Genomic DNA, 24,791 nt, shown 5'->3' on the forward strand with positions numbered 1-24,791 from the left:
TTCTTTGAAACATAAATTTCAATGTCTATTTGACTATTCTGTAACTCAGGGGCATGTCAGTATCTCATGTGAATTAGGTTATAATGATTGATGAAACCATTATATGACATAGTTATGTCAGGAAGTTGGGGGGATGGCTTTAGCATGTGATAAACTCATCCATCTAGTTCTGTGACCTGTCAACTAGAAACATTATAAAATCTATTGATTAATGACTCAATGTTCTGCATTTTCATTGTAATTCAGATAACAAATGCTAAGAGCATTTCACTTTTTTATTTCCTGTTTCTGACCTTGAAACGGTTGATAAGATCATATCTGGTAAACAGTTCATAAATCATAAACTTCAGACTATGTTCTCCACTTGCTTCATTTAAGGCAAATACATCAAAAGACCATTTATCCACTTCCTGTAGAAAAAGAGAAAACACTTTAGGCAGCAAATTCATATAGTTTTGTTTCTTTCTATGAAAAATTCTTGGAAAGATGAGGCATTCTACGTCCAGCAGGCCAAATTTCCATTCAGCACATTAGACTCCTCAGGGTCTGCTCTGACGGGGCCACTTAGTGTCTGCGGGTCCCTGCAGTGAGGCCCTAAGGTCTCATGTAGGGCTTAGATTTTCCCCCTAATCCCAAGGTTATCATATGATGCGATAAACCTGATAACACTTTAATACCTCTTAAATCTCTTTCCAAATTTGTGCCCCAAATTATTTCCCCAGAGTTGGCCTCACTTTGAGGTAGAAATGCAGGTTATGTAGGTGATGTTAATTGAAGGATAAAAAGGAAACAGCCCAAATTTCTCTTTCCCACCAATCCACCTGCTACAAGGCTTGAAATTTCATCATAGGAGTTAGTAATTTGGCTTACATTTTGGATATTTTTGTATCTCCTTTTAAAATGCAAATATCCTAGAGAAAGTATATACAACTTTTTTACTCATTCTAACCTTGGCTGATTCATTTATACTTTCCTCCAGGGAAAGACGGTAAGATAAAGGAAATGAGTCTTTTGACTGAGGAGGAGAATGGTAATTTTGGTATATCCCTACGGAAGTGGTCAGGCCTGCAGGAAACTGGTACTCTGGGAGAGTGCCCCTTGCTACTGTGCATGATTTTGCTTAAGGAAATTACAGGGCAAAATCTTGCAGGACAGTCAGTCCACAAAAAGGACTTGCAGCAAGTGATGCCAGTCCCATACATTCTAGGGAGGTTTTAATATAAAATTTGAGCTCCAACACTAAACTCACTGAAGTTAAGGGGGGGAAAAAAAACCTAAAGAAATACAGCAGAGTCAGTTCTAATTGATTACCAGAAACTATTAGCAAAGAAGGTCAGATTACCTACACTGAAGGTTTAGCACTGAATGGTAAGTGGAGAACCCTGAGGCTACGCACTAATTCTGAATCTGATCAGGCAATGTTTAGAGCTTCACTCATGTAACCTGTGTGTGTGGAGGCCCATTGTCTGTGCTGTAACACGCTGAAACTAAAGTGAAAACTTGAGAAAAGGCATTCAACAGTTCCACAAATATTTCTTTTGAAAAATGGTAATAACTTCAAATGGTATTTTTAATCACTTGGAAACACCAATGAAATGTTTCTTGAATTACTTAGTATACCCTTTGTTAAATTTCTTGCAGTTTGCCCTAATTTGATCCCTGAAACTTGCTTTTTCTGTCTGTTGACTTCAAATGCCTAAAAGTTCTGTTCGAAGGCATTTACCATCAGTAAAGCTCAAAGGAGGCCAACAAACCTTTTATCAAATTCCAAAGCCAACAAAGAATTGGTTCAGATTGTCACAGGCCGCTATTTTCAGTCCCCACTAGGGGTTTCCCACTGGGTAAAAGGTTAGTTTGCCATTTCTCGGGGATTTTCATCAACAATGATGATTACGTTTATAAACTAATACAGATGCTTGGCTTTTACATTGCCAGACTGAGAACAAATAAGATAAAGTAGCTCAGGAAGTAATAATTATTTAAGTAAAAATATTCTTTAGTAGCTCTTCCCTCAACTTGTTAGTTTATTTGTTTTTTCTATACTGTATTTCAGAAAGACATTTACATTTTCTCATGCCTAAATATTTTGTTAGATGGTTTCTAAGCAAAAGTTCTAAAAATAATAAAATAAGTAATACTCATATACTTTTCCATAGCTGATGGAATCAAAATCTCTCAAGAGCTGAAGAGTAACTAACATCCTATAATGTGACATTTCATTATATAATAAGTATATTAGGTTTAGAAACATAAATATAAAAAGCATCTAAGAAAAATAAACAACCATTTTAAATGAATGAGATTTAAATCTAATATGCAGCAGAGAAAAAACTACTTAAAAGGGATACAAAAAAGAAAATTAAAAGACAAAAGAAAGCAATATAAATTTAAGCTAGTGAAGTAGTTGAATGAATTTAAATTCTCTGTTAGTACAGGTAAGCCACTGTGAAACTTAAAGAAGAAAAAGTTGAAATTCCTCCATCTGTATGAAGTCATAGAAAGAAGAAGGGATGTTGAAGGATGAGCCTTCAAAATGCTTCTGTAGAAATAACACCTATGAACTGCACACACATACACAATGGACAGAAGTACATAAGCCAAAAAACCTTTCTCTTCCTTTTTGACTCTAGTTACTCCTAGTACACTAAAGTCCTTTAATATTGCAACTGGGCATCAGACTAGGGCAGGCGTAGGGAAAGCAGACAAGAAAGATGGATGATTTTGTTTTCTTTCTTAATTTTATCTTACTTTTCCTACTCTTTCAAACCTGAAATTCTAGACAATTTTCTTCCATATAAGTTTTATCTTTTAACTGTATTTGATGGAAACATCTTTTGATAATGCATTCAAATTTTCCATAAAATATACAAAAGAAAACATGTGCATTCTGACAAGTCCTGCTGCTGTCTTGAAATTGAACTCAAGATAAAGCATGCAGAAGAAAAAAATCACATGTGTGTACACACATGCATTTGCATTGATATAGTATTTTTAGTGTAAATCAATCCTCAAGTGTATGATGAGTCATAATTTGGAACACATAACATTTTGTAAGATGGTTAAAATATTTTTTACATACCAATATGTAAGTTGTAGCAAAAACCTATTCTCATTTTTCCCCAGCCATTTTAAGAAGAATTTTTAAAAGACTATTTTAAACACTAAAATAATGGAAATTATTTCACCTTTAATGTTACTATGACAGCTTCTGGATATGCCAAACCAACCATGTGATAGGACTTTCTGTACATCCTAAAAAACAAAAATAAGTATATATATGTATCATTACTCAAAGTTTTCAACTATTCCTTAAATATAAGGGAAAGATTACTTTTGATTAGTTCACCTTTTATCATTAATCACATGCTGCCTTTGTGACCACAATGGTAACCACAGTCACCCCTTCCTTAAGCATCTATAATGTAACACATGTTAAAATTACTTTTTGTACTCACAACCACTCTATCAGGTCAATGTAATTTTAGTTTCTAGGTAAAGGTATCTTTGCCATAACCACATCTTATTCACGGGGACTGTCCTTCATATGCAATGGCAGTACTTTCCAGCATGTCATCAGGCCACGGGCAGCAGAATATGCTTGTTTTGGGTGCATTTATGTGCCAGAATTTTCAGTCTGGAATTTGAATGTCATTAAAATATTTCTTTTACAGATTTTTTCCTACAACATAGAAATTATAGGAGGGAATGTATAGTATCATAAGAATTTGCACAGCTGTTTTTTAAAGTTAAAAATATCAGGAAAACAGTATTGACAAAAATTGCTTGAAGTTTGTTCACATTGTCATGTTAACACCATTTAAGAAAGATTATGCATAAATACAAAGTTATTTCCATTCTAGTAATAGCATAAGTAATGAAGATTTTTATTAATCAGGAATTTGTAGGATTTTCCCATTTTTTCATGGGCAACCAAGATGTCCATCAAAGAGCAAATATATAAATTCCCCCATTGAATTATATGAGAATACAATCAATGTGATACCCTAATGTGTAGAAATAGCAATAAGCTTTTATTCTTTGCATAGTTCCCTGACAAAGTCCTGAAAATAAAGAATTTAACTGATTATTAATTATGTACATTAACTTTTATATCATTAATCACAAGCAAACTGCATTCCTAGACTATATTGCTATAACTTCTCCTTGCAAAATGCCTAGAAAAAAAACATGATTACATTATTAATTTATATTAGGGTTCAATATAAGAAATAGTCATTTGGAAAATATTCTGCATCTTCTTTAAAACCACTCAGGAAGATGTTAACCTTTTGATTAATTTATATTATATTAAAAATTTATGACATATTACTTAATTTTTATGTAAAAGCTATCTTTTAAAAAAGATAATAATAGCCAAGTAATTCATCATGTTTTCCTTTTAAATCTTGACTTCTTGGAATATCAGAATTAAAATACTATTTATGTCTATCTCTATGCCAGGGTTTGTTGATAAAGCATCTCCCCATTTTATGATAGAGACATTATTTTCATGTTATATTTATTTGAAATCACTTTAAGTAATTTTTGGATGTGGGTAATCAGTTATAATAAAAAGATTATCCATATCCTTTACTCTGTTGGAAGATTTCAGAGAAGTTTATAAATAAATATACTATAGTAATTACTCCATTGAGATAGGATTAATTATCATAATCTTACAAGGCAAAGAAACTACTAATCATACCATAAAAGAGCCAGAAAATAATTATTGTCAATCATATTTATTAGGATTTCTTTTCTTTCATTTTTTCAGGAAACAAGTAGTCTTTTCCATCCATTTCTCTAGTCATTATTACAAAAAAAAAAAAAAACGTGGAAGTACAAAGGAAACGGAAGGATGATAGACAAAGGAAAAAAGGTCCATATAAAATCCATTAGGAAGAGGAAGTTTTAAAAAGTAACATTAAATCAGTTTGACTTAGTTGTGCAAAAGGCAGTATGATGTAGCGAAGAAAATATGGTGCTTTGAATAACAGGTTAGCCACTCACTAGCTGTGCGTGACCTTTGGAAAACTCTTTAATGTGGCTCATCTGTAAAATGTGAATCGTTATAAGATTTTTTGTGAAGAGTACATGATATGAATGCCTAGCATAATATAACCAGTACTCAATACAATAAAGTCATTATTATTATTATTAGCATTACTATTTTCATTACTTTGCAGCCAATACCATTGGCTCCAATTCCCAACATTCCTCCAGGCTCCCTGGGTGCAGTGGGAACTCTGGTATGATTAAGTTTCTTAGACTTAGTAGGTTAAGAAATAAACATCAGCATATATTCTCATTATATGGAATGTAAAGAATGCCAAAAAGAAAAATGATTCTCCCTCTAAACTGATAGAAATTATCCCATTATCATTTTCTAATCTTATTATTGGACATAAAATATTGAGATAACAAATTAGAAACAAGAAATTTGGATGACTTATCCTAGAATCAGAATGGTGGGAAAAATTAATATAGTAACCTCACACTTGAGTAAATAGTTGACATATTATAAATTGATGAAAAACAATGATGAATTTCCTAGGCTCTTACAGGTGGAAATAGAAGGGATTATTTTTTGAAAATTTTGACTATAGTTACAAAATATAATTGAACACTTACTGTGCTAGGGAACCGATTATTTAGTGGAGAACAAGAAAAAACATAGTTGCTACTTCCATGGGATTTCATCAGCGGTGAAGGGGAACAATGAATAAGAACAATAAATGTACAGTTACAGTGGGGAGTGCCACGAGGCAAAGCACTGGCTGGTGTTGAGAAAGTAATGAACAGTATACAGAGAGACCTGGAAAGGCCTCTGGAAAGGTGGAAAGGGCCAGCCAGAGGAAAGGGTGGAGAGAATCATTCACATGGAGGACATAGCAGGATTAAGGGTCTCAGGGAGGAAGGGAGCTTAGGAATGTTCATGGAGCTGAAATCAGACCGGTACAGGCATTCAGTCAAGAAGGTGAAAAAAAGGTGGAGTAGGGGGGTGAATCCTGTAAAGCCATGATATAGAAACTGCCATTAATGCCAAATAAAAAGCAAAACCATCAGATAATTTTAAGCTTGAGAGTGCCGGGAACTAAGTTATATTTTAAATCAGCACTGTAGAATGACATGTTTGGAGAAAGCGAGTTATTGTCATAGTTCTGATGGCAGGTGACGAAGGCTTCCATTGGAGATGCAGGAGTGGAGGGAGTGAACAGATTCAGGATGCATTTCGGTAAGTGAACTGCCAGGGCCTGCTGAGGTACTGAATCTCGGGAAAGATGCTTAAGAGAAGTCTCAAGACTTTCTAACTTTCAAGATTGAGATGATTAGTTTTGAAAACTCAAAATAAATATATCCCAGTATCTTTATGTACTTACTAATAGAGACTTAAAGGTAATAAATAAGATTCGTTTTCTGAATGTTTGTAGCACATTAATTTCTTCGGGACTGCTTAACCTTATATGCAATTGAATAACCCTTATATGCATTTTGATATTTCTCTAGGCCATCACATAAAATGTTTTGGGTAGCACATAAAAATTTAGCATGTCACCCTGGCTGGTGTAACTCAGTGGATTGATCATGGGCCTGTGAACCACACGATCGCGGTTTGATTCCCAGTCAGGGCACATGCCTGGGTTGCAGGCCAGTTCCCAGCAGGGGACTCACGAGAGGCAACCATACATTGATATTTCTCTCCCTCTCTCCTTCCCTTCCCCTCTAAAGATCAATAAATAAAATATTTAAAAAATTAGTATCTCAATATATTTAATAGAATTCTCCTTATTCTTTTAATGAATGGAAACAGAAATTTATTTGGTTCACTTCCACAGTTTGCATTTCTTTTCAACTTGCTAAATTCTACAGTATTTTCTTTAAAAAGACAAGATACACATTGCTTCTTTAAAAAGACAAGATACACATTGCTTTCTTTAAAAAGACAAGATATACATTGCAATTTACTGAAATTGCTTCAGTAAATCAGATATACTCCCTGTGATTCTCTCAATGACTTTTGAACTATTATCTAGATATTTTCCATTTGATGCTATGAAAAAAATCAATAACTCTTGCACACATGCCGAAGTTGTTTTTTAACACTGGAGTGTGGTTGTAGAGGTCCTTTCCCTACCTCTTGCTCTGCCTCTTGCTGCAGGACACCGGTCCCACCCAGCAGAGTTGGGACCCGTTTATGTAGTACAATGTGTTACCTCACCAAACTGATCAAAGTGCTTATTGTGAGGACTCTTTTATGAAAGCCAATTGGATAGGATTAATAAATACTGGAAATAATTTGAATAATCATTGACTGTTATCTTGGGTAACACATGCACAAGCCAAGATCCTAGAAACTTTATGTGCTGCGGTTATAATACATCTTTAAATCACACTGAATATTTTTTTTTCAAGTTTTTATTTTCCACTACAGTTTATATACAATATTATTTTGTGATACTTTCAGGTGACACATTGAATACTTCTTGTAATGCAGTCTCATTTTCATTTCAAGGAGCCCAAGTCTGCTTCCCATTTTTTCCTTAATGGAAGAAAGTTAAAGTTTATAATGTTGATTAGAGGTAATGACTAGACATGTCAGAAAATTTTTAAAAGATGATATGGTTGCCCCTAAATTTAAGGCACATTCACAAAAAATATTTCTCTGTTCTTCAGTTTTATTAGTCTCAAAATAGTTAAAATAATCTTTTTTTATATAATTTAAAACAATGTAATTATTTTTAATCTAAAGGATTTCTAATAACTAATTTTCAACATTGTCAGATGTAATATGTTTACTTCAAGTGTTTTTGTAGTTACAGTTTTGGAACGTCATATTTCCTAGACAGGAAAATAAGTCATGCCCCTGAGGCCAACAGAACATAAAAGTGGGTCATACTAACACGCATTCCACACAAGAAACTCTGGCAATTTGACCCAGTGCTTCTAGGAGTCACCAAATATCCCCTGCACCAGTGACAGAAATGTTTTTTAAAAATCTTCAAAAGTGAACCTAAGACAGCTTTCTGCCTATAATGAGGAGAGAGTTCTCCAGTGCAAAGAAAGACCTGCTTAATTTTGGTATATACAATATAGAACTTATTTGATTAAGTGTTACAATTTATTCAGGTAAAATCAGTTGTGTAACATATGAATGTGTTATAATGTTTTTAAACAGTTATTCACAAAAGTTCATTTGAGGTAAATGATCGTTCAAAAGTCAAAAGCATTTGCCTTTGGTCTTTATGTCAATTTAAAATAAATAAAAATAATAATCCAAGATAGAAAATTTTTGTATAGGTAAGTTCATCATTAAGTCCTAAATCTATTCATTCTAGATATACTTATGATTTAGGTTTTCCTCAGTAAGTGCAATATAGGCTCCCATAGCTTTGCTATAGTAAGTTATGTTTTGACTTTCAAATTTTGTCTTGATATACCAGAAATTTTACTTACCTTTCCACAAAAATGCCAGCTTGAACAGCATGCACAATGCTCCGAAATTTTGGTTTTTCCTCTGATTTCTTTTTCATCATCCCCATTTTCCGTGTAAAGGTAGAAGCCAACCAGTCCCGGACTTCCAATGGGACCGAGTCTGACTGAATGTCGCTGAGCTCATCGTCGGTATCCAGCAGTCTTCTACAAAAATTTATACCATTAAAACTTTAGTAAAGAGTTGAGAAAATAACAATGAAACAAGCATCACTTTCTGATCCTTTTTGAAATGAACTATCTAAAAAAGAAAAATGATTGGATTACCATTTGGAAAGCTCTGACTTTCTCAAGTCAGTCACCCTCTCAAGGTGAGGACGAATGGGTTGAGCACTGAGAGATGCCCGATTATCTAAGTACAATGACACCAGTGTGGAGGCATGGACTGTTCTGTCGTTAACGTACTATCTTAGTGATGAGCGCAACTCAGTTCAGATCCAGAAGAAAGCCCATAAACAGATGGCTACTACTAAAGGAAGCAACTGGAACAGAAAGAATAAAGGGGGTGAAAAGCCATCAGAGTTGTTGTATATTTAATGATCTTGTGCACATGTAGTGCAGACAGTACATACTGTTTCAATAAGGCCTCGGAGTTTATAAAAGTCATTTATATGGCTTTTTCATTCGATTGATATTGCTAAATTCTAGGAGAATAATAATTCAAGTATCTTAAGAGAGATTAATACTGATATCAACATCAGTACTGATATTGTGAAAACAATAAAAACAAATGGATTATTTTGAAAACTCATTTTAGGTGACCATGCCAGTGTAAGTGGAAGAGAAACACCTCCAGTTAGTAGAAAATACCGTCTTCAAGGTGGAGACCTGGGGGGCTTTACTCCTGACTGAGAAAACCAACCGAGGGTGGGAGGAGCTCCGCAGGAGCTGGAACCATGGCACTGCTACTCTCCCGGACAAGCTCCCGATAGACAACGTTGATGACTTTATGGCTGTGTGTCCTAAACTCAAAACAGCTGTCAGTAAGGCTGATCAGCTGCAGCAATCCAGCACTTACTAAGTGTCTAAACTGGCAAGACAGTGTGAAAGGCTCCCCACGAAGCACAGAAACAGTTTTACAGAGCAATCTGGCTTTGCCTCCAGGGAGAACACAGCCCAGCTCTGCCTGTCGCTTGATTTGGTTATTTCCTCATTAGTGCACCAATTTAATAACTCAGAGCTATTTTGGGCCCACTTTAGATTTGACCTTTGGGTTCCATTTGCTTTGGTAAATCTCTTTGCACAGAGTGAGGCCTAAAGATTACGAGCTGGTGGAAGGAAGGTAGCCAGACATGATAGAGAACATGTGTTACATTATCCAGAACGAGTCATACACCACCTCCAAAGAAACCAAGGGCAAAAAAAGAAGGGAGATCACTCAAAGCACCCTATACAACTAAAAGAGGCTCTAAAGACAATACACCTCCTCTATGTGTTGCCATTTTCTGGACACTTTCTGATTACCATCATTTGCCAATATTTATTACTCCCGGAATGGATCGTGAATGCATTTACAAAATAACTAATGAAAAAATATATAGAACTTAAGTGCTAGAGTTACAAAGCTGCATGTGTACATATGAAGACAAGAAAGATTTACATAGTTGGTAATTAATGCTGATTAATACTTACTTCGTATCATCTTTAACTTTCTTTCTGGTCTGAGGTTTGGATGATTTTGATTTACCCACACCCCAATGACAGCATATTTCAAAGCAAAATATTTTTTTTCTCTTCTTGTGCATTTTAAATTAGATTCCTCAGCCAGTTGCAGCAAGATAATACACTACATGGTTTTCAGGCCTTGTGCCATTTCTGTTATTTCTTATGTAGTGATCTGATAAAACCATAGAGTAGAACATGTGGAATGGGGACCATTGTGGTATAACACTGTGATGTCACCGCACCCCAAGAATTCTACTGCTGCCTTGTTTTATCAACTACTCCAAGTAGCATGACAGATGACTACTCCTTTGGTATTGATGACTTCATGGCTGTATGTCCTAAATTCATAAAATACTTAAGCAAGGTGATTAAACATGACAAAAATTAGCATATGGAAATGAAAGTTCCCATAGTGGTATGGTGCTCAGGGTCTGGCAAGAGTTCATTTCTTTTTATTGTTAATAATATTCTACTGCATGGGTGTACTATTCTTTGTTTATATATTGTACTATTGAAGGACATCTCAGTTGCTTTCAAGTTTTGGTAATTATGAATAAAGCTGTTATAGATATTTGTGTGCAGTTTTTCAACTCATCTGAGTCAATACCAAGGAGTACAATGGTTGAATTTTCTAGCAAGAGTGTGTTTAGTTTTTTAGGAATCTTCCATACTGTCTCCCATTTTGCGTTTCTACCAGCAATGAATGAGAATGGAATGAATTTCCATCATCGTCTCTGGCTTTGCCTACTTAGCCTCAGAACTGGCCCCCTACCTCTTGTCCTAACCTCCTTCAGTTTATTCTTTCTTCTGCAGCCAGTATAACTCTTTTAAGGTATAAATCTCATCATGTCAATGCTTTATTCATGAAGTCCTACATAGCTCCTCACAAGCTCTGTTTCCATCTTCATCTCTTAACCAGTCCCCACAAGTCATTTTGCCCTAGCAACACTGGCCCCCTTGCTGCACTCAAACCTGCCAAGTTTGCTTTTGCTTCAGGGGTTTTGCACTTGTGGCCCCTTCTGCCCGGAATCTCTTAACGAAATTTGTGGGGATCAATGCCTTGATGCATTCAGGTATAAAGAGCTTCTCTGATCCCCCTACTCAACTAGTAAACAACTGTATTCTGTCTTTTTATCCTGCTATAGACTTCTTTGCATTTACCACAACTGACAGCATGCTATATGCTCTTTAGTTTGTTTATTCATTTTGTTTCATCCAGTAACTGTAAAAACCTTGAGAACAGAGAGCTCTGTTTCTTGCATTGTTGTATCAGCAGCATCCACAACAGTGAGTGGAATAGATTGGGAAATCAATATACACCTGGTAAATAACTAGTAAACGTCTGGAAATATTTATACTAAACTATTACGAATGATTGCTTTTGGCAAGTAGAATGAGGACGGAGATGGTTGAAGCTTTGGTTTTTAGGTCCTATGTTACATGATGGATAAGGAGCAGTAAAATGCTGTGAGTAACTCACTGCTGGCAATCATCTCTTCATTGCCTTTCTGTTAATGTGCCCTTGAGCAACCCACTTACAAGTTTTGAAGCAAATGATGGGGAAACATACATTTGACATGGAAAAGATATTAAACTTTGTATAGCATTTTGAATTAAAGTTACAGGAATTTTAAAAATTGTATGCATTGTTACATGCCTTTAGCAAAGGATTCATTATACATTAAATAAGAACTATTTTATGCTTACAGAGCAGTATAATAAGAAATTCTAATGAAGACTCAAATAGGCTGCAGAAGATTTATTAAGATAATTATTCCAGTTTGGCAGGAAAAAAGTTGAAGCACAAGTGGATAAACCTAAACTTAAACAAATTAAAAATAAACTAATATACCTAGTGGTATACATTTCTCCTCCACCACTTTATCCTTCCTTATTTGTTTTCCTTTCCCTGGCATCTGTCTTGTACATTCTGTGTTCCTCCCTCTGAACATTCCAAAAACCCTTCAGGTTTCATTGGACTATGCCAGATGAGGTAGGAGTAAAAACTACACTATAATATAAAATAGTAATTCTGGAATTCTATCAGAGAACCATCATAAGTAATTTTCCTATATATTTATCTAAGCCATTTGAAAATATCTGAATATTTACATAAGATCATGTCATATGTAAAATATGTAAGACTACAGTCTGTCCTTATTTCATTTTTGAAATAAATCTATGAAAGTAACCCAATTAAGTGGAACATGAAATACTATAACGAATTTTGCTTCTAAAACATCTAACAGCTTTATTCCCCTTTATCCTATAACCTTATGTTAGATAGCAGAGTGAGCATAATTCTTTATAGTGTGGTGCTCTTACAAAATTGAAGACTTTATATTTAAAAAGTTAACAACATAAAATAATCATTGATGCATTTTCCTTGGAAATTCTTACAGTGCACTACATAGAAGAGAATGGTAAGAAATATATGTATAAAACATTATCACTGTTGACCTTGGAAAAAATGCTTCCACTGGTGTTTGATGCAACTTTTTTCTATAATCCCAATGGAGTCAATAAAACAAAAGGTGAGGGGTCCCTAAATATGACCTGTGTGTTTATGGGGGGCTGGAAAGCTGTGAAAATTGATTCTGCATCCAATCAGTGCTCAACTGCTTCTTAGGAGATATTTATATCCCGAATTTTCTCTTGAAATCAGATGACACAACTCCCCAAGGGCTTGTATTTTAGACTAGAAAGTCTGTAGGGGAGGGAAATAAAGGAGGCGGCCACAGAAGGAGAGGTCATGGGATTTTGACTCTTACAGTTTTATCAGTGCAAATATTTCTTTGCACAGTGGGCTCTTGGAAAACGACTCTACCCATGCATCCACCCACATGGTTATTTCTAGGCAATTGGTGCACACATTTACACTTATTAAGCATTAAAATTCAAGTGCTGAGTGCAACTGGGAGAAACTGGCCTCTCAAGTTTGAAATTTTCTTCTTCCTGTTTTACTATTATTATTAAGAACACATTTCAATAAGCACCTAAGTCATTTAATTCTACCCCTGACATTTGCTGGGCCCAGGACAGGAGCATATTTCTTCCAAATATAATATAGTTAAATAAAATTATGTATCAAGTGAATAAGGTGTTCAATATGTTCTGTCCTCCTATCTTTTAATAAGTTTCATGAAAGCTTGCCAAGTTGAGTCTGAATGGAGAATTCTCAACTCCTGTTGAGAGCACTGGGCCAGCTGGTGGTGGCTGCCCCTCCCTCTGCATTTACCTAACCTTCTGCTCAGGAACTCACTGTAGAAGCAGGTGGACACTGCAGCCTCAGTATCATTTCCATCAACCTGCCCAGCCTTGAAAGCAGATGCTTTTTAGCCACTCTTTAGGGGCAGAGAGTTACACACACCAAAAGTGTCTGGTGTCACTTCAGGAGACAAGATCAAAGGAGGAGTCCCATAAAGACTTAAGAGACCACCTAGCGTAGGGCTGTGTAAAACTCATTTTCAACAGGAACCACATCAGCCTTGCAGTTGCCTTCAGAGGGCTGAATGTAGTTTCAACTCCTTAACAGTTAAGGAGTAGTTACATTTATACAGTCCCAAAATTACTTAGGCCCTTTCCAGGTAACCTCGAGGCCGATGTGTCCCCCAGTGAAAATGAGTTTGACACCACTGGTCTAGGGGACCTTTGAGCAGAGAATTTTAGGGTGCTGAAGTCTAGAATATGGTAGAGGGCATGCTGGACAGGACAGGGAATTTCAGGGTCTAAGTACCCCGGAAGAGGGAGGGGGCCATTAGCTCCAGGTTATTCCTGGCCTTGGAGTCCTATTACCACTGAGAGGGATGCACTCAAAAAGGGCCATTGTTGAGCACCCTAAGGCTGGGCGGTGCCCAGGTAGTAGTTCCACTGGCCCCAGGCTAAGACTGGTACTGAACTCAATGTGATAAACATATTTCAGATGAGTCCTGCCAGGATGGCTGGAGGAATTAGAAAGGTTGCCTTTTCACTGTATGGTTATTATTTTTTTTGGATAAGTGGTTCCCTAAGGCAAGGTTATTAGTATTATTTCTTTGATTAATGCACATCTACCCTCTGAGCTGCCTGTACCCACCCCCCCAAAAAACCCTAATGGTAATCATAAAACTTCACTCCTAGAGATTTAGGAACTACTTGAAGATATATAGAGATGATAATGCCAGCTAATTTTATTTCTTACTTACTATGAACCAGGCTGGGAGCCAAGCTTTCCCTCATTTAACCCTCACAATGTCACCATAAGGAACACACAGTTGTTTTCACTATATCCCTATTTTGCTAATGAATAAATTGAGGAACAGGCATCTTAAGGAGTTTACTTACAATCATACACCAGGAGTGGCCCTGTTACCTTCTGAGCTCAACAAGTCTCTCATCTCAATTTTGAGTCTGAGTTCTTAACTTCTGAGCTATCCTTCACTTTAAATGCTTGTATGTACTAATAAGTACCCAGACTACCTTCACACTAGACAATAAAAATCTCAGGAATCATTATTGTCTATCCCATCTGTACCTTAAAGTTCAGGATTTAAAAATATTGATCTAAGAAAAGTCTTGAATATGCTTGGTCCACCAGAGAATTTTCAGGTGGAGGAAGCTTAAATTTATTTTCTAAGGCTGGTGTGTTGAATCATTTTCTCATAGAGAAATATATATGGGTGGTAGAATTTTAGGGTACTTTGAAGAACAGTAAGTTAAAGGCCAGGACAAAAAAAGGTAAAACATTTGAAATGCCATGTTGACTCTGAGCAACCTACTTCCTCTGTGCTAATACTGTTGAGTTAAGTTTTCCAGACCACCACCCAAAGACATTTATTTTTTTATTATTTATTTCTTGTCTGGTTCCATGGGGGACTTAAAGGAGAAGGCTCATAAATATATTTTAGCATTTTGTTTTGCGTTGTATTTTGTTTTCAGCAATTTTCTTTCCTTTTTCTGTCTACTGGTAGCTTTCTTCAATGTTTGAGTTGTTTTTTTTCTTTTTTTTTAACTGTGAGAAGATGACACTATATCTGAGTGACTATAAAGACTGACCATTTGAGTGGACAAGTCAGTTATGCTGACCTTAGCTCAATTCTCAAGAGGCAAATCTTGGCTAAGATGAGGTCAGCTGAGGAGAATGAAAATGTGGCTTTCTCCACGGTAAGACCTAAGGAGGGCCCAGGGCCGCCGCTGTACCCACAGGAGGAAGCAGAGGCCCAGGCAAAGGAGGCCCCATCCCTCAAGGCAGGCGGAACAAACTGGCAGAAATGTAGGGCCTCTGAGAAGGAATCGAGTTGCTTGGAAAGTTAGGATCAAGATTGTATTTTTGGAATCGGTCAGGAGGTGGAAATGAAGGAATGGGTAAAGCAGAAAATTGCCCTAGGCCTTGCTGATGACTCTGGACTTCCTACCAGGCAGTCCTCTTGGTTCAAAAATATCTTTGAAAATATTCCATTGGGCACAAAGCCTGACATTCCACTAAGTACTGTTTTTTTAAAGTCAATGAGCATCTTTTGTGATTAAAAGAACTGCTTCTGGAATCAGAGTCCTGTCTTCACCACATGTTAGCTGTATGGTCTGGAAAAAAACACTTGTCTGTCTGAGTCTCAGTTTCTTTGTCAATAAAATATAGATGAATAATAATAATAAATAAAGATGATAATAATATTATTCCTGGCGGCGGGATTGTCAGGATGAATTGGGTAAATGCGCAGAAAGCACTCAGAGCAGTGCCCGTCACAAAGCAAACCTGTGGGGAACTCCTACCTGCTTATACATCTGCATGGATCAGTCTGAACAGATTCCCCATTTCTGACCTACAGAAAAAAGAGAGTCTCATGGGGATGGAAACCATCATGGGAAGAAGTTGGTCAGAGCAAACTTGGGGAGCCAACAACAGCATAAGCATGCTATGGGTTGTGAAGAGGCAGTACCAGGAGCCTCCTACAAGATTTTTACCTACTTTAAAATTTTACCAGTAGAAGAGGTAGTTTCATAGAGAAAGTAGAATGGAGGTTACCAGGCACTGAGAGGAGAGGAAATGAGGATTTATTGTTTAATGGGTATAGAATTTCTCTTTAGGGCAACGAAAAAGTTCTAGCAATGGAGAGTGGTGATGGTTTTAAAACATTTTAAATGTATTTAACTCCACTGAATTGTATTTTTAATAATGCTTAAAATGGTAACTTTAATGTTAAATGTATTTTAGCACAATACAACAATATACACCTAGTTTTGATCTTACCCTGGCCCCACTTTCTAAGCAATGCTAATTAGGGAAATGAGACATAGAGAAGAACATTCCATGCTCCATCTAACAAGGATGACTAATAGTGGCAGGTAGGAGAGAAAGGGTGGAGATGCAGCTGGGAGATGAAGCCTGAGAGCCTGTGCTTTCTCAGATCTGGAAGAGGCGACCACACCACCAACCAAGGACAGGCTTGCCTCCCTTTTGCCCCACACGTTGCTGTGAGACACTGCTAATCTCCAATTCGGCACCCCTTGTTTATCATCTCTATTCCATGGTGAAATTTTCTGGTTGGAGGAGGCACTTTAGCACAAGCTTATCTCACATACAACTTGTGGCAATATTTGGTCCACAATTTTTTGAGAAGGCTTTAAAATTCTAACCATTACATTTCTAACATTCTCTCTTCTTTGTAGGTTTCTTTTGACAATGTCTAACCCCATAATTCTCAAAGCATGGTCCATAGACCAGCAGAGCCAGCAGCACCTGAGAACTCACGAGGATGGGAGCTTCAAGGACTCTGTTCCAGTCCTGTTAGATCAGACACTACCAGAGTGGGACCCAGCACTATGGTTTAACAAGCCCTCCAGGTGATTCTGAGGGATGTTAAAGTTTAAGAATTGCTCTCATCTATTCATAGCTTGCCAACTGTTGGAAGGTCTCTGCCAAAAAAGAGTGAAACATAATCCTCTTCCATGATGTGGACTTGGCAGGACTGCTTATTTCCATATGCCCATACATCAGTGTTGGAGATGGGGCGTGGCGGCGAACTACACGGGAAGGAACTGACGGAAGAGTCTCCGTAAAGGAATCTTACTAATGAATCTTTTATCTGGTAATTATAAATGAAAATTACCTGTGTATTACTTGACTGAGAGTCAATTTCTCAGCATTTGAGGTCTAATTTCTTAGACGCTTTTAAATATGCAATACTGTATTATTAACTATAGTCACAATGCTATACCGAAGAGTCAAATTCTCAGGGGTGGAGAATGTATGCTGAGAAGGCCTGGGGTATATTTTAAGGGTAGAAATGTGAAGAAAGACAGAATATATTTATTTCTATAGCTATAAAGACAAAATTGTAGGAACAATGACAAGAGGAAGTTAACAATAGTCAAACAGAATAGCAAAATACTTATAAAGGTATACAGAGTGTTCTTTAGAAACAGTTGTTGAATAAGTATACAAAACAGAGAGTCTCTGGTCTTTGAGGCTGTTAAAATATACAGGTCTTTTCAGTGATCAGGTAAGAAATAAAGTAATTTGTGTGTGTGTGTATGTGTGTATATATATATATATATATATATATATATATATATATATATATGACTCGCATATATAAACATTTACAGTCAGGTCCTGCTTCCTGTATAAAAAGATGACATCACATTGAAAAGATATTTTCTGTTGCTCTTTGGCCTTTTCTCCTATTGTCAGTCATGGCTTCATTTGTTGACTCAAGTCGTTGATGACACACAGGCACCTGAGAAGGAAACACCTGTTCCTGGCTTTGAGTTTCAAAATCTGTATTCCATAAAGAAAGGAAAGGCCAGGAAAGAATTTAACAGAAAAGTAAGTGATGAGTTCCATTCCTATAATCATTCAAAGATGCTAGCTGAATCAAGAGGAGTAACAAAGGAAGACAAAAGAGATCTTGAGATAGGCCACTAAATCCTGCCTGAGGTTCTCCAAACCAAGACATCCAGAGGGGGTAGGGTGGACAGTATACCCAAGTAACTTTCTGGGATCCTGGAGCAGAAGTAAACTGGATACCCCACCCCCAACTACCCTTCCTGGGTAGAACCTGGGACACAGCAGGATCCCAGTGCAGAAATGGTTTATGTATATCCAGAAAGACAGCCTCAAAGATAATGATGACTCAGAACAGACTAATGTAAAAGGAAGTGAGAGAATACAGATGGAGAATAGATAGAGACAAAATAAATTTGGGCAGTCTTCTTGCTGATGGAATATAGAAAAGAATGAGGAAATACTTCCTTATTAATGAGTAGAAACAAACCTAAGTCTCTGACTTTTGCTACCTGATACTTGCCCTAAAACCACTTATGCTATTTAGCTGTATCATGTGATCAATACATTTTATTGGCTACCTTGGAAACCTGTTACCTTCTTTTATGGCAAATAGATTGTGAATTCTAAGCAACTAACTTAGAAATCAAACATTTGCATTAATACTTATTATTAGGATAAGATTGGAAGGATTAGAGATTAAGGATGTGGACTTTGAAACAGGGCACAGCTACATGGCTGTAAGGAGGATGTGACATCAAATCTAACCCAAAATGGCTTAAATAATAGGGAAATTTTTTTTTTCCTGAACAACAAAGCTACAGGTAGGTAACTCCAATAGGGATCTCTTCTGGGAATATATCTGAAGGAACCCAAAACTCTAATTTGAAAGAACATAAGCACCCTACGTTTATTGCTGCATTATTTACAGCTGCCAAGATAGGGAAGCAGCCCAAGTGTCCATCAGTAAATGAGTGGATAAAACAGCTATGGGAAAATTACACAACAGAATAGTACTCGGCAGTGAAAAAAATTTTTTTACCATTTGCAAGAGCATGGACGGACCTGGAGAATATTGTGCTAAGTGAAATAAGTCAGTCAGAGAAAGACAAATACCATATGATTTCACTCATATGTGAAATCTAATGAACAAACTGAACTAACAAGGAAAATGCAGACAGACTCATAGATAGAGAGCAGGATGACAGTTATTGGAGGGCAGGTTAGGGGGTGGAGGGATTGAGCAAAAAGGAAAAAGGACTCATGGACATGGACAACGGTGTAGTGATTACTGAAGGGAGGGGGTGTATGGGAATGAAATGCTAATGGAAAAAATACAGTAAATTAACAAATAAATAAATAAATAGAAAAATAAATCAGCAGGTCAACAATATCTTTAAGAATTCAAGTTTCTTCCACCTTTCTATATTGCCAGCTTGTGTCACCTCTGTGCTTAGAGCAAGATGGTTGTATGAGTGTCAAGCACTGTACTCATATCCAATACCCAGAGGCACGGCACTCTTTCTATAAAGAAGAAATCTTTGCCAGTACCCCCATCAGTCTCATTGGCCAGAATTATATCACATGTCCATGGCCAAACTCACTGGTTAGGAAATTGAGTACTCAAACTCATTTAAATCAACTAGGATTCACTCAGCTTGAGCCTGGGGCTGGGTTTGGTCTCCCCTGAATCACCTAATTTTGTAGAGGAGATTAAATAATATCAAAAATGGGGGTTCCGTTAGCAACAAAGAAGAACGGATGTTGGGTATGCTCCGTTTAAGGTTGAACCTGTCTCTGACACTCGATATCATCCAAAGTAAGCAAATTACCTCCTTTATGCCTCAAATTTTTTAAGTTTATAGATAAAATAAGTATCTAAGTCATAGGATTTTTGAGAATTATATGGAATCACAGATGCAAATTGCATAATATATTCCTTGGATGTAATTAATTGTCAAACAGTCTTAATTGTTATTAATATCATTATTAATAATACTAACATTATTTATTTTTTAAATCCAGGAAATATTTGTTCATATTGTATTGATACAATATATCACAACTGTGAGATATTATTTAATATGTGGATCTTTTTCATCAATTATCTCTCAAAAAGATCTAATTTTCTTTCCTTTTTTACTAGTGAGGCTGTTTTTGAAAGTTTGTATAAAGTAATACATCACAGATGCACAGGAAACATGAAAATCAACCAAATGTACTGCAACTTTTTCTATGCCTGATTTTCACACCCCATGTACAGGGTGAGAACAGCCTAAAAACACAGAACTCCAAACAGCCACCCCTATGTATAAATGGAATTCATAAAAATCATAATTTGCTTTTGAACAATTCCCCAAGCTCCATCTTAGCACATGGCCCTGAAATTAATTTCCTCAGGGACACCTCCAAATGGCAACACCCTAAAAACACAAGTGCCCATATTTATAAATGCTCCCCTGCTAAGCAAATGATAACCATCTTCCTCTTGTCACCCACCCTCCCAGATGCCAGGGCAGTTTAGGCATGAGCAGGTCTTTGCAAGGAACTTTGGAACTATAGATAAAATCACAGCACAGAATTGCAGAAGAGAAAGAAACTGGAGACTTCATCTCCATGTAAGGAAACCAACAACTAGAAAACAAAAGGACTCTTAACTACAGGTTTATCATTAGTAGGAGCAGAGCTGGGATAAGAGTTTCTCAGCATTACACAGTGACCCTGATTCAGGCCCCTTGCCCTGAGGCACGAACACACAGTTTAGTTTCCAGTCTCTAGAGGATTGTTGCTATTGTTTAGTTTGAAAAGCACTCTCTTCCATTCTCAATTCTCAGGCATGTGATTTTTAAAAAACTAACTTTTTACCTTCCTGATGAGATGCTTGACCACTGAGTTATACATCCAGTTCCCCTGGACATGATCGTTTGAGATATAAGTGTATTACCAAACTACAGCCAGTGAAACAGAAAGCGTATCTTATTGGAGCCTCGGGGAAAGGAATCCTTTCTCATCTCTGCTGAATTTGAAGGTGTGAGGGTACAAAGCTTGGAAATATTGCCGCTGTCTTATCTTACCACCACTTAAAGTATCAGAAGGAGGCCATTCCACAGCAAGCAAAACACAGAGGTCAATCTGCTGACATCATGTTTGCTCTGAATCACCTATGCTTATGGTCAATGATAGCCATAAGCGTTTTGTCAGAGTTGAAGCTGGTTTGGTTGGGTTCTGTCACAAATAAGATAATTTTGAAGGGTGTTCATTACTGTGGCTCTTTTCTTTTTTTCTTCCTCCCTGCTCCAGTTCCAAGAAATACACACGAGTCAATGCCACTGTGATATACAGGTTGTAATAATGAGCCACAAGTGTCTCTTCTCCCTGTCACATTGATCCCCAAGTTTTATAGCCCATCATCTTTATTTTGGTCCTAATTATCGTAGTACTCTTACACATGCTGAGCAACTAAGTTTAAAATATTGTAAACACTAACTAACCCTTCTGTTTCCACAGGGCTACACTCACGTTTTGCTTCTTCAAAGACTGTGCACTAGTTGGCACTGTCTTCATCCACATTTCCTACCTGTGCTTGGCTATTATTCTGTTTTCCTAGATAACCTCCCAAGAATAACTTCTCAGTCCAATCTGGCTTTAAATATTGTTTCTATTCTTTCCAAATCTTTTTTAAACACTTTATATCTAGGCTACAGGTTCTAGCCTTCCATTGTAAAAACAGTATTAAAAAACCCAAACAGGTGTATGTCCCCATTGATAAATTGTTCTATATCTTTTGTTTTTCCCATGCCAGAAAATTCCTAAAAAATACTCTGCACTACTTTCTTCCACATTAATTCCTCATGCTACCATAATTGGGCTGGTAGATTCTTCTCTTTACTAGGACTCCACTTGAGAGCCATTAGGAGTCTCCTAACTGCTTCCAATGATTTTCCCTGTGGCATTTGACTCACCTTGTTTAGTCACCCTGCTCTCTGCTGGCTTTCAGTACTCCACATTCTTCAGGTACGCCTCCTGCTGCGATATCCATCCCTCCAAGTCTCCTTTTTCAGTAGCTCCATGCCTCACTTTAAATGCTTGCATTCCTTTTATCTGTCCTAACTACCCTCTCACTGTACACCTCTATTCGGCATCTCCTCCTCTCCCTTGAATTTAGTTACTAGGCTAACATAGCAAACTATGTTGAGATGGAATTGCAAGAGTTTTTGAAACCTTAAAGGTTAGAAGGAAGAAAAGCTGACATTTGAAAATTCAAAAATAATTTGTTTTATCCTAAAGAAATTTTATTTTACCTTCAGAGGCAGACTGTTCTCTTGTTCTATGAAAAATCTTATGACTGGTCTTTAAGTCACACAAAAATAAAGTGGAGGCCCTATCCTGGCTTATAGAACATTGAGACAATGTGTCTACAAGAGGCTACATATCCCTTAACAATAATGTACACAGTTGTCTTCATTGTGAGCTCAGCTGTGTCAGTGCAGATTGTGTGTCCTTTAGAAAATATCATTTTTTCTAAATATAGATTTAGACTGCATAGACTTTGAGCACAGGTGTTGATTCTGGAGATGAATACACAACTTGACATTAACTTTGATAGCCCCCCTTTTTCATCCTGGTCTCAGAGCCTGAGATCCTGAACTCTGGATAGGAAAATACATCAAAGGCTACTTTCACAGAGGATGGTAAATTGCCTTCTTTCTGCAGCATGGGCTTAGACCTTGGAGGAACATCTGGTAGGGGACCTTTACGGAAGGGGTGGAGTTGTGGGTTCTCTGAGCGTGGTCTTACAGCTGTTAACGCTGATTCTAGCTTCAGTGCAGGGAACTGGAGGAAGGAATTGAGCTCACACCTGGGAGCAGTGCCAGTCTGTGGACAGCTGGACTTGAGGGGAAAGTAGGTGACCTGCAGGCTAACAATTCAGCAGTTTGGAGCCAGAGAGCTGGCTGCAGAGCAAAGTGACAGGCAGGACAGATTGGTAAAATAAATAAACATTTGCTGAGCTTCCTCAACAACTTTAGGATGGGAAAAACATCAAAACAGTAAAGAAGCTATGACTATTGAAATAGAAATAAAGCATCCCCAAAATCTGAGACCCCTGGGTTATGATCCCCAAATTCACATCCGACACCATAGTTCTGAGTGCTAGTATCCATATATCTAGCATGCTCCAGGCTTTGTTTTTAACCTTAAGTCCTTTTGTTAGAAGCCATGTCTTTAAGAATGGGCATGGAGAGCTTTTGTCAGAGAACAAAATTCATTAACATTAAGCAATACCTGTTTAATCCTACCTGGCATCTTGACCCAGCACAGTTCTTATCTCAGGTTGCTCTCTCTGGTTATGATTTACTGCTACTTAGAGTTCCTTCCTGACATCTGCCAGCGAGCCTGGGGTTCTCTCTGTAGCTCTGAAGCCCCCCGTTTCTGGTTGGCAGCACTGGGCCTCTGGCTTCAGTTTATCTTCCCAGCTCTTAACTCTTTTCTAGACACCAGGTACATGCGCAGTTGTACTCCTAATTTTGATGACAGCTGTGCCTGGTATTCGCTTCAGGTACGCTATAAATATTTATTTCATGAGTGCATATTCTTTAGCAAATCCCTGCAGAGGTACTTGATTTGAAGGAACTTAGCCTTAAATGCCATGGACTTGAATCAATTTCTACCAGACTAACTTCTTGAAGTGCTGATTCATATCCACACAGTCTCACTCAAGATAATCTCCCAGAATTAAGGACCCTTACACTGAGTAAGACACAGAAGTCAATGAAGAATTTTTTTGATCACAATGTGTATCTTTTTAAGGTGCATTTTCATCAGTTTGCACCTTTACTTTCATTTCCTGGTAGCTTGAGCCTACCTGTCTTTTTGTCATGATCAAAAACTGCTCTTAATAAATTACTGGGTTTTTTCACTAGGAGGTGTTATATGCCTTAATGTGTTCTGTATCCAGAAATATCTGCATTTTGTTAGTATAATAAAAAAGTTGTTATAATTTAACTTTTACTCTGTCAGATATTGTGCTATATTTAATCCTCAAATCAACCCTGTGAAGTCAGCATTAACATTATACTTTTTTTTACAGAAAATGAAGCTAGGAAATATAAATGTTAAGTAACTTGCTTACAGAAAGAGAATACTGAGTGAAGAATCAGAAAGAGAATACTGAGTGAGAATACTGGTTTGAACAACCAACTCTCTCTGAATACAGAGTCTGTGCTCTAAGTCATAAGACTTAGAATGTTTCGCATTAAGAAAATGAAGTTATAAATTGTGTTGTTAAGGAAGATTAGTAAGCAGAATATCCATTGGTAAAAGTGTACTTCCCAATCAACTGCCTACCCTCACACACTAGAAATTCATGAGGCGAAGGAGGCTACTACTTCATTGGGCAGAATCCCAATCCAAATAAGGACAAAAAAAAAAGACCTTTTTTTTTGGCCAAATGTTTCAGGATTACAACTGAGCAGTTTTGAAAAACAATAGCCTCCAGGGGCACATCTGAAAGCTGCACTCACAAAATACTGGCATTTGCATTTGAAATATCTTGTTAAAAACCCAACAAACAGTCATATTCATCAGGGAATTGTGCTGTAATCCCTCAGAGAAGGTCAGAATGCAGACTCCGTCAGAAACTTTTTTTCACTATAATCATTTTTCAAAACAGATTTTTCTTTTGATTTGTTTTCTTAACTGAAACCCTACATTCAGCAAGTCACCAAGGAGAAGGGGTGCGAGTGTGTGTGTGTGGCTTTTAAAGCAATTCATAATTTCTGTTTCATCCTGCTTTATTAGGTGTTGACCTTTTAATACAGCCCAGTCCAATTTTTTTTCTTAAATGCCTCTCTGGAATACTCACTGAAACATTTTT

At 37.0% G+C, this 24,791-nt stretch overlaps 1 protein-coding gene across 2 annotated transcripts in view; it reads right to left on the bottom strand.

Moving 5' to 3' along the window:
- PDE1A (phosphodiesterase 1A) overlaps positions 1 to 24,791 on the bottom strand; it is a 294,356-nt gene that overhangs the window by 57,277 nt on the left and 212,288 nt on the right. For both annotated transcript variants that reach the window (XM_053665231.1, XM_053665232.1), the window contains exons 3-5: positions 8,455 to 8,637; positions 3,186 to 3,252; positions 294 to 410 (exon numbers count right to left, since the gene is read on the bottom strand). In XM_053665231.1, coding sequence (XP_053521206.1) covers positions 294 to 410; positions 3,186 to 3,252; positions 8,455 to 8,637 — 367 coding nt within the window. The remainder of the gene's footprint in view (positions 1 to 293; positions 411 to 3,185; positions 3,253 to 8,454; positions 8,638 to 24,791) is intronic.

Source organism: Artibeus jamaicensis, unplaced genomic scaffold (genome assembly GCF_021234435.1).
Source record: "Artibeus jamaicensis isolate MK-2021 breed Jamaican fruit bat unplaced genomic scaffold, CSHL_Jam_final contig_391, whole genome shotgun sequence".
In the NCBI taxonomy this organism is placed as follows: domain Eukaryota; kingdom Metazoa; phylum Chordata; class Mammalia; order Chiroptera; family Phyllostomidae; genus Artibeus; species Artibeus jamaicensis.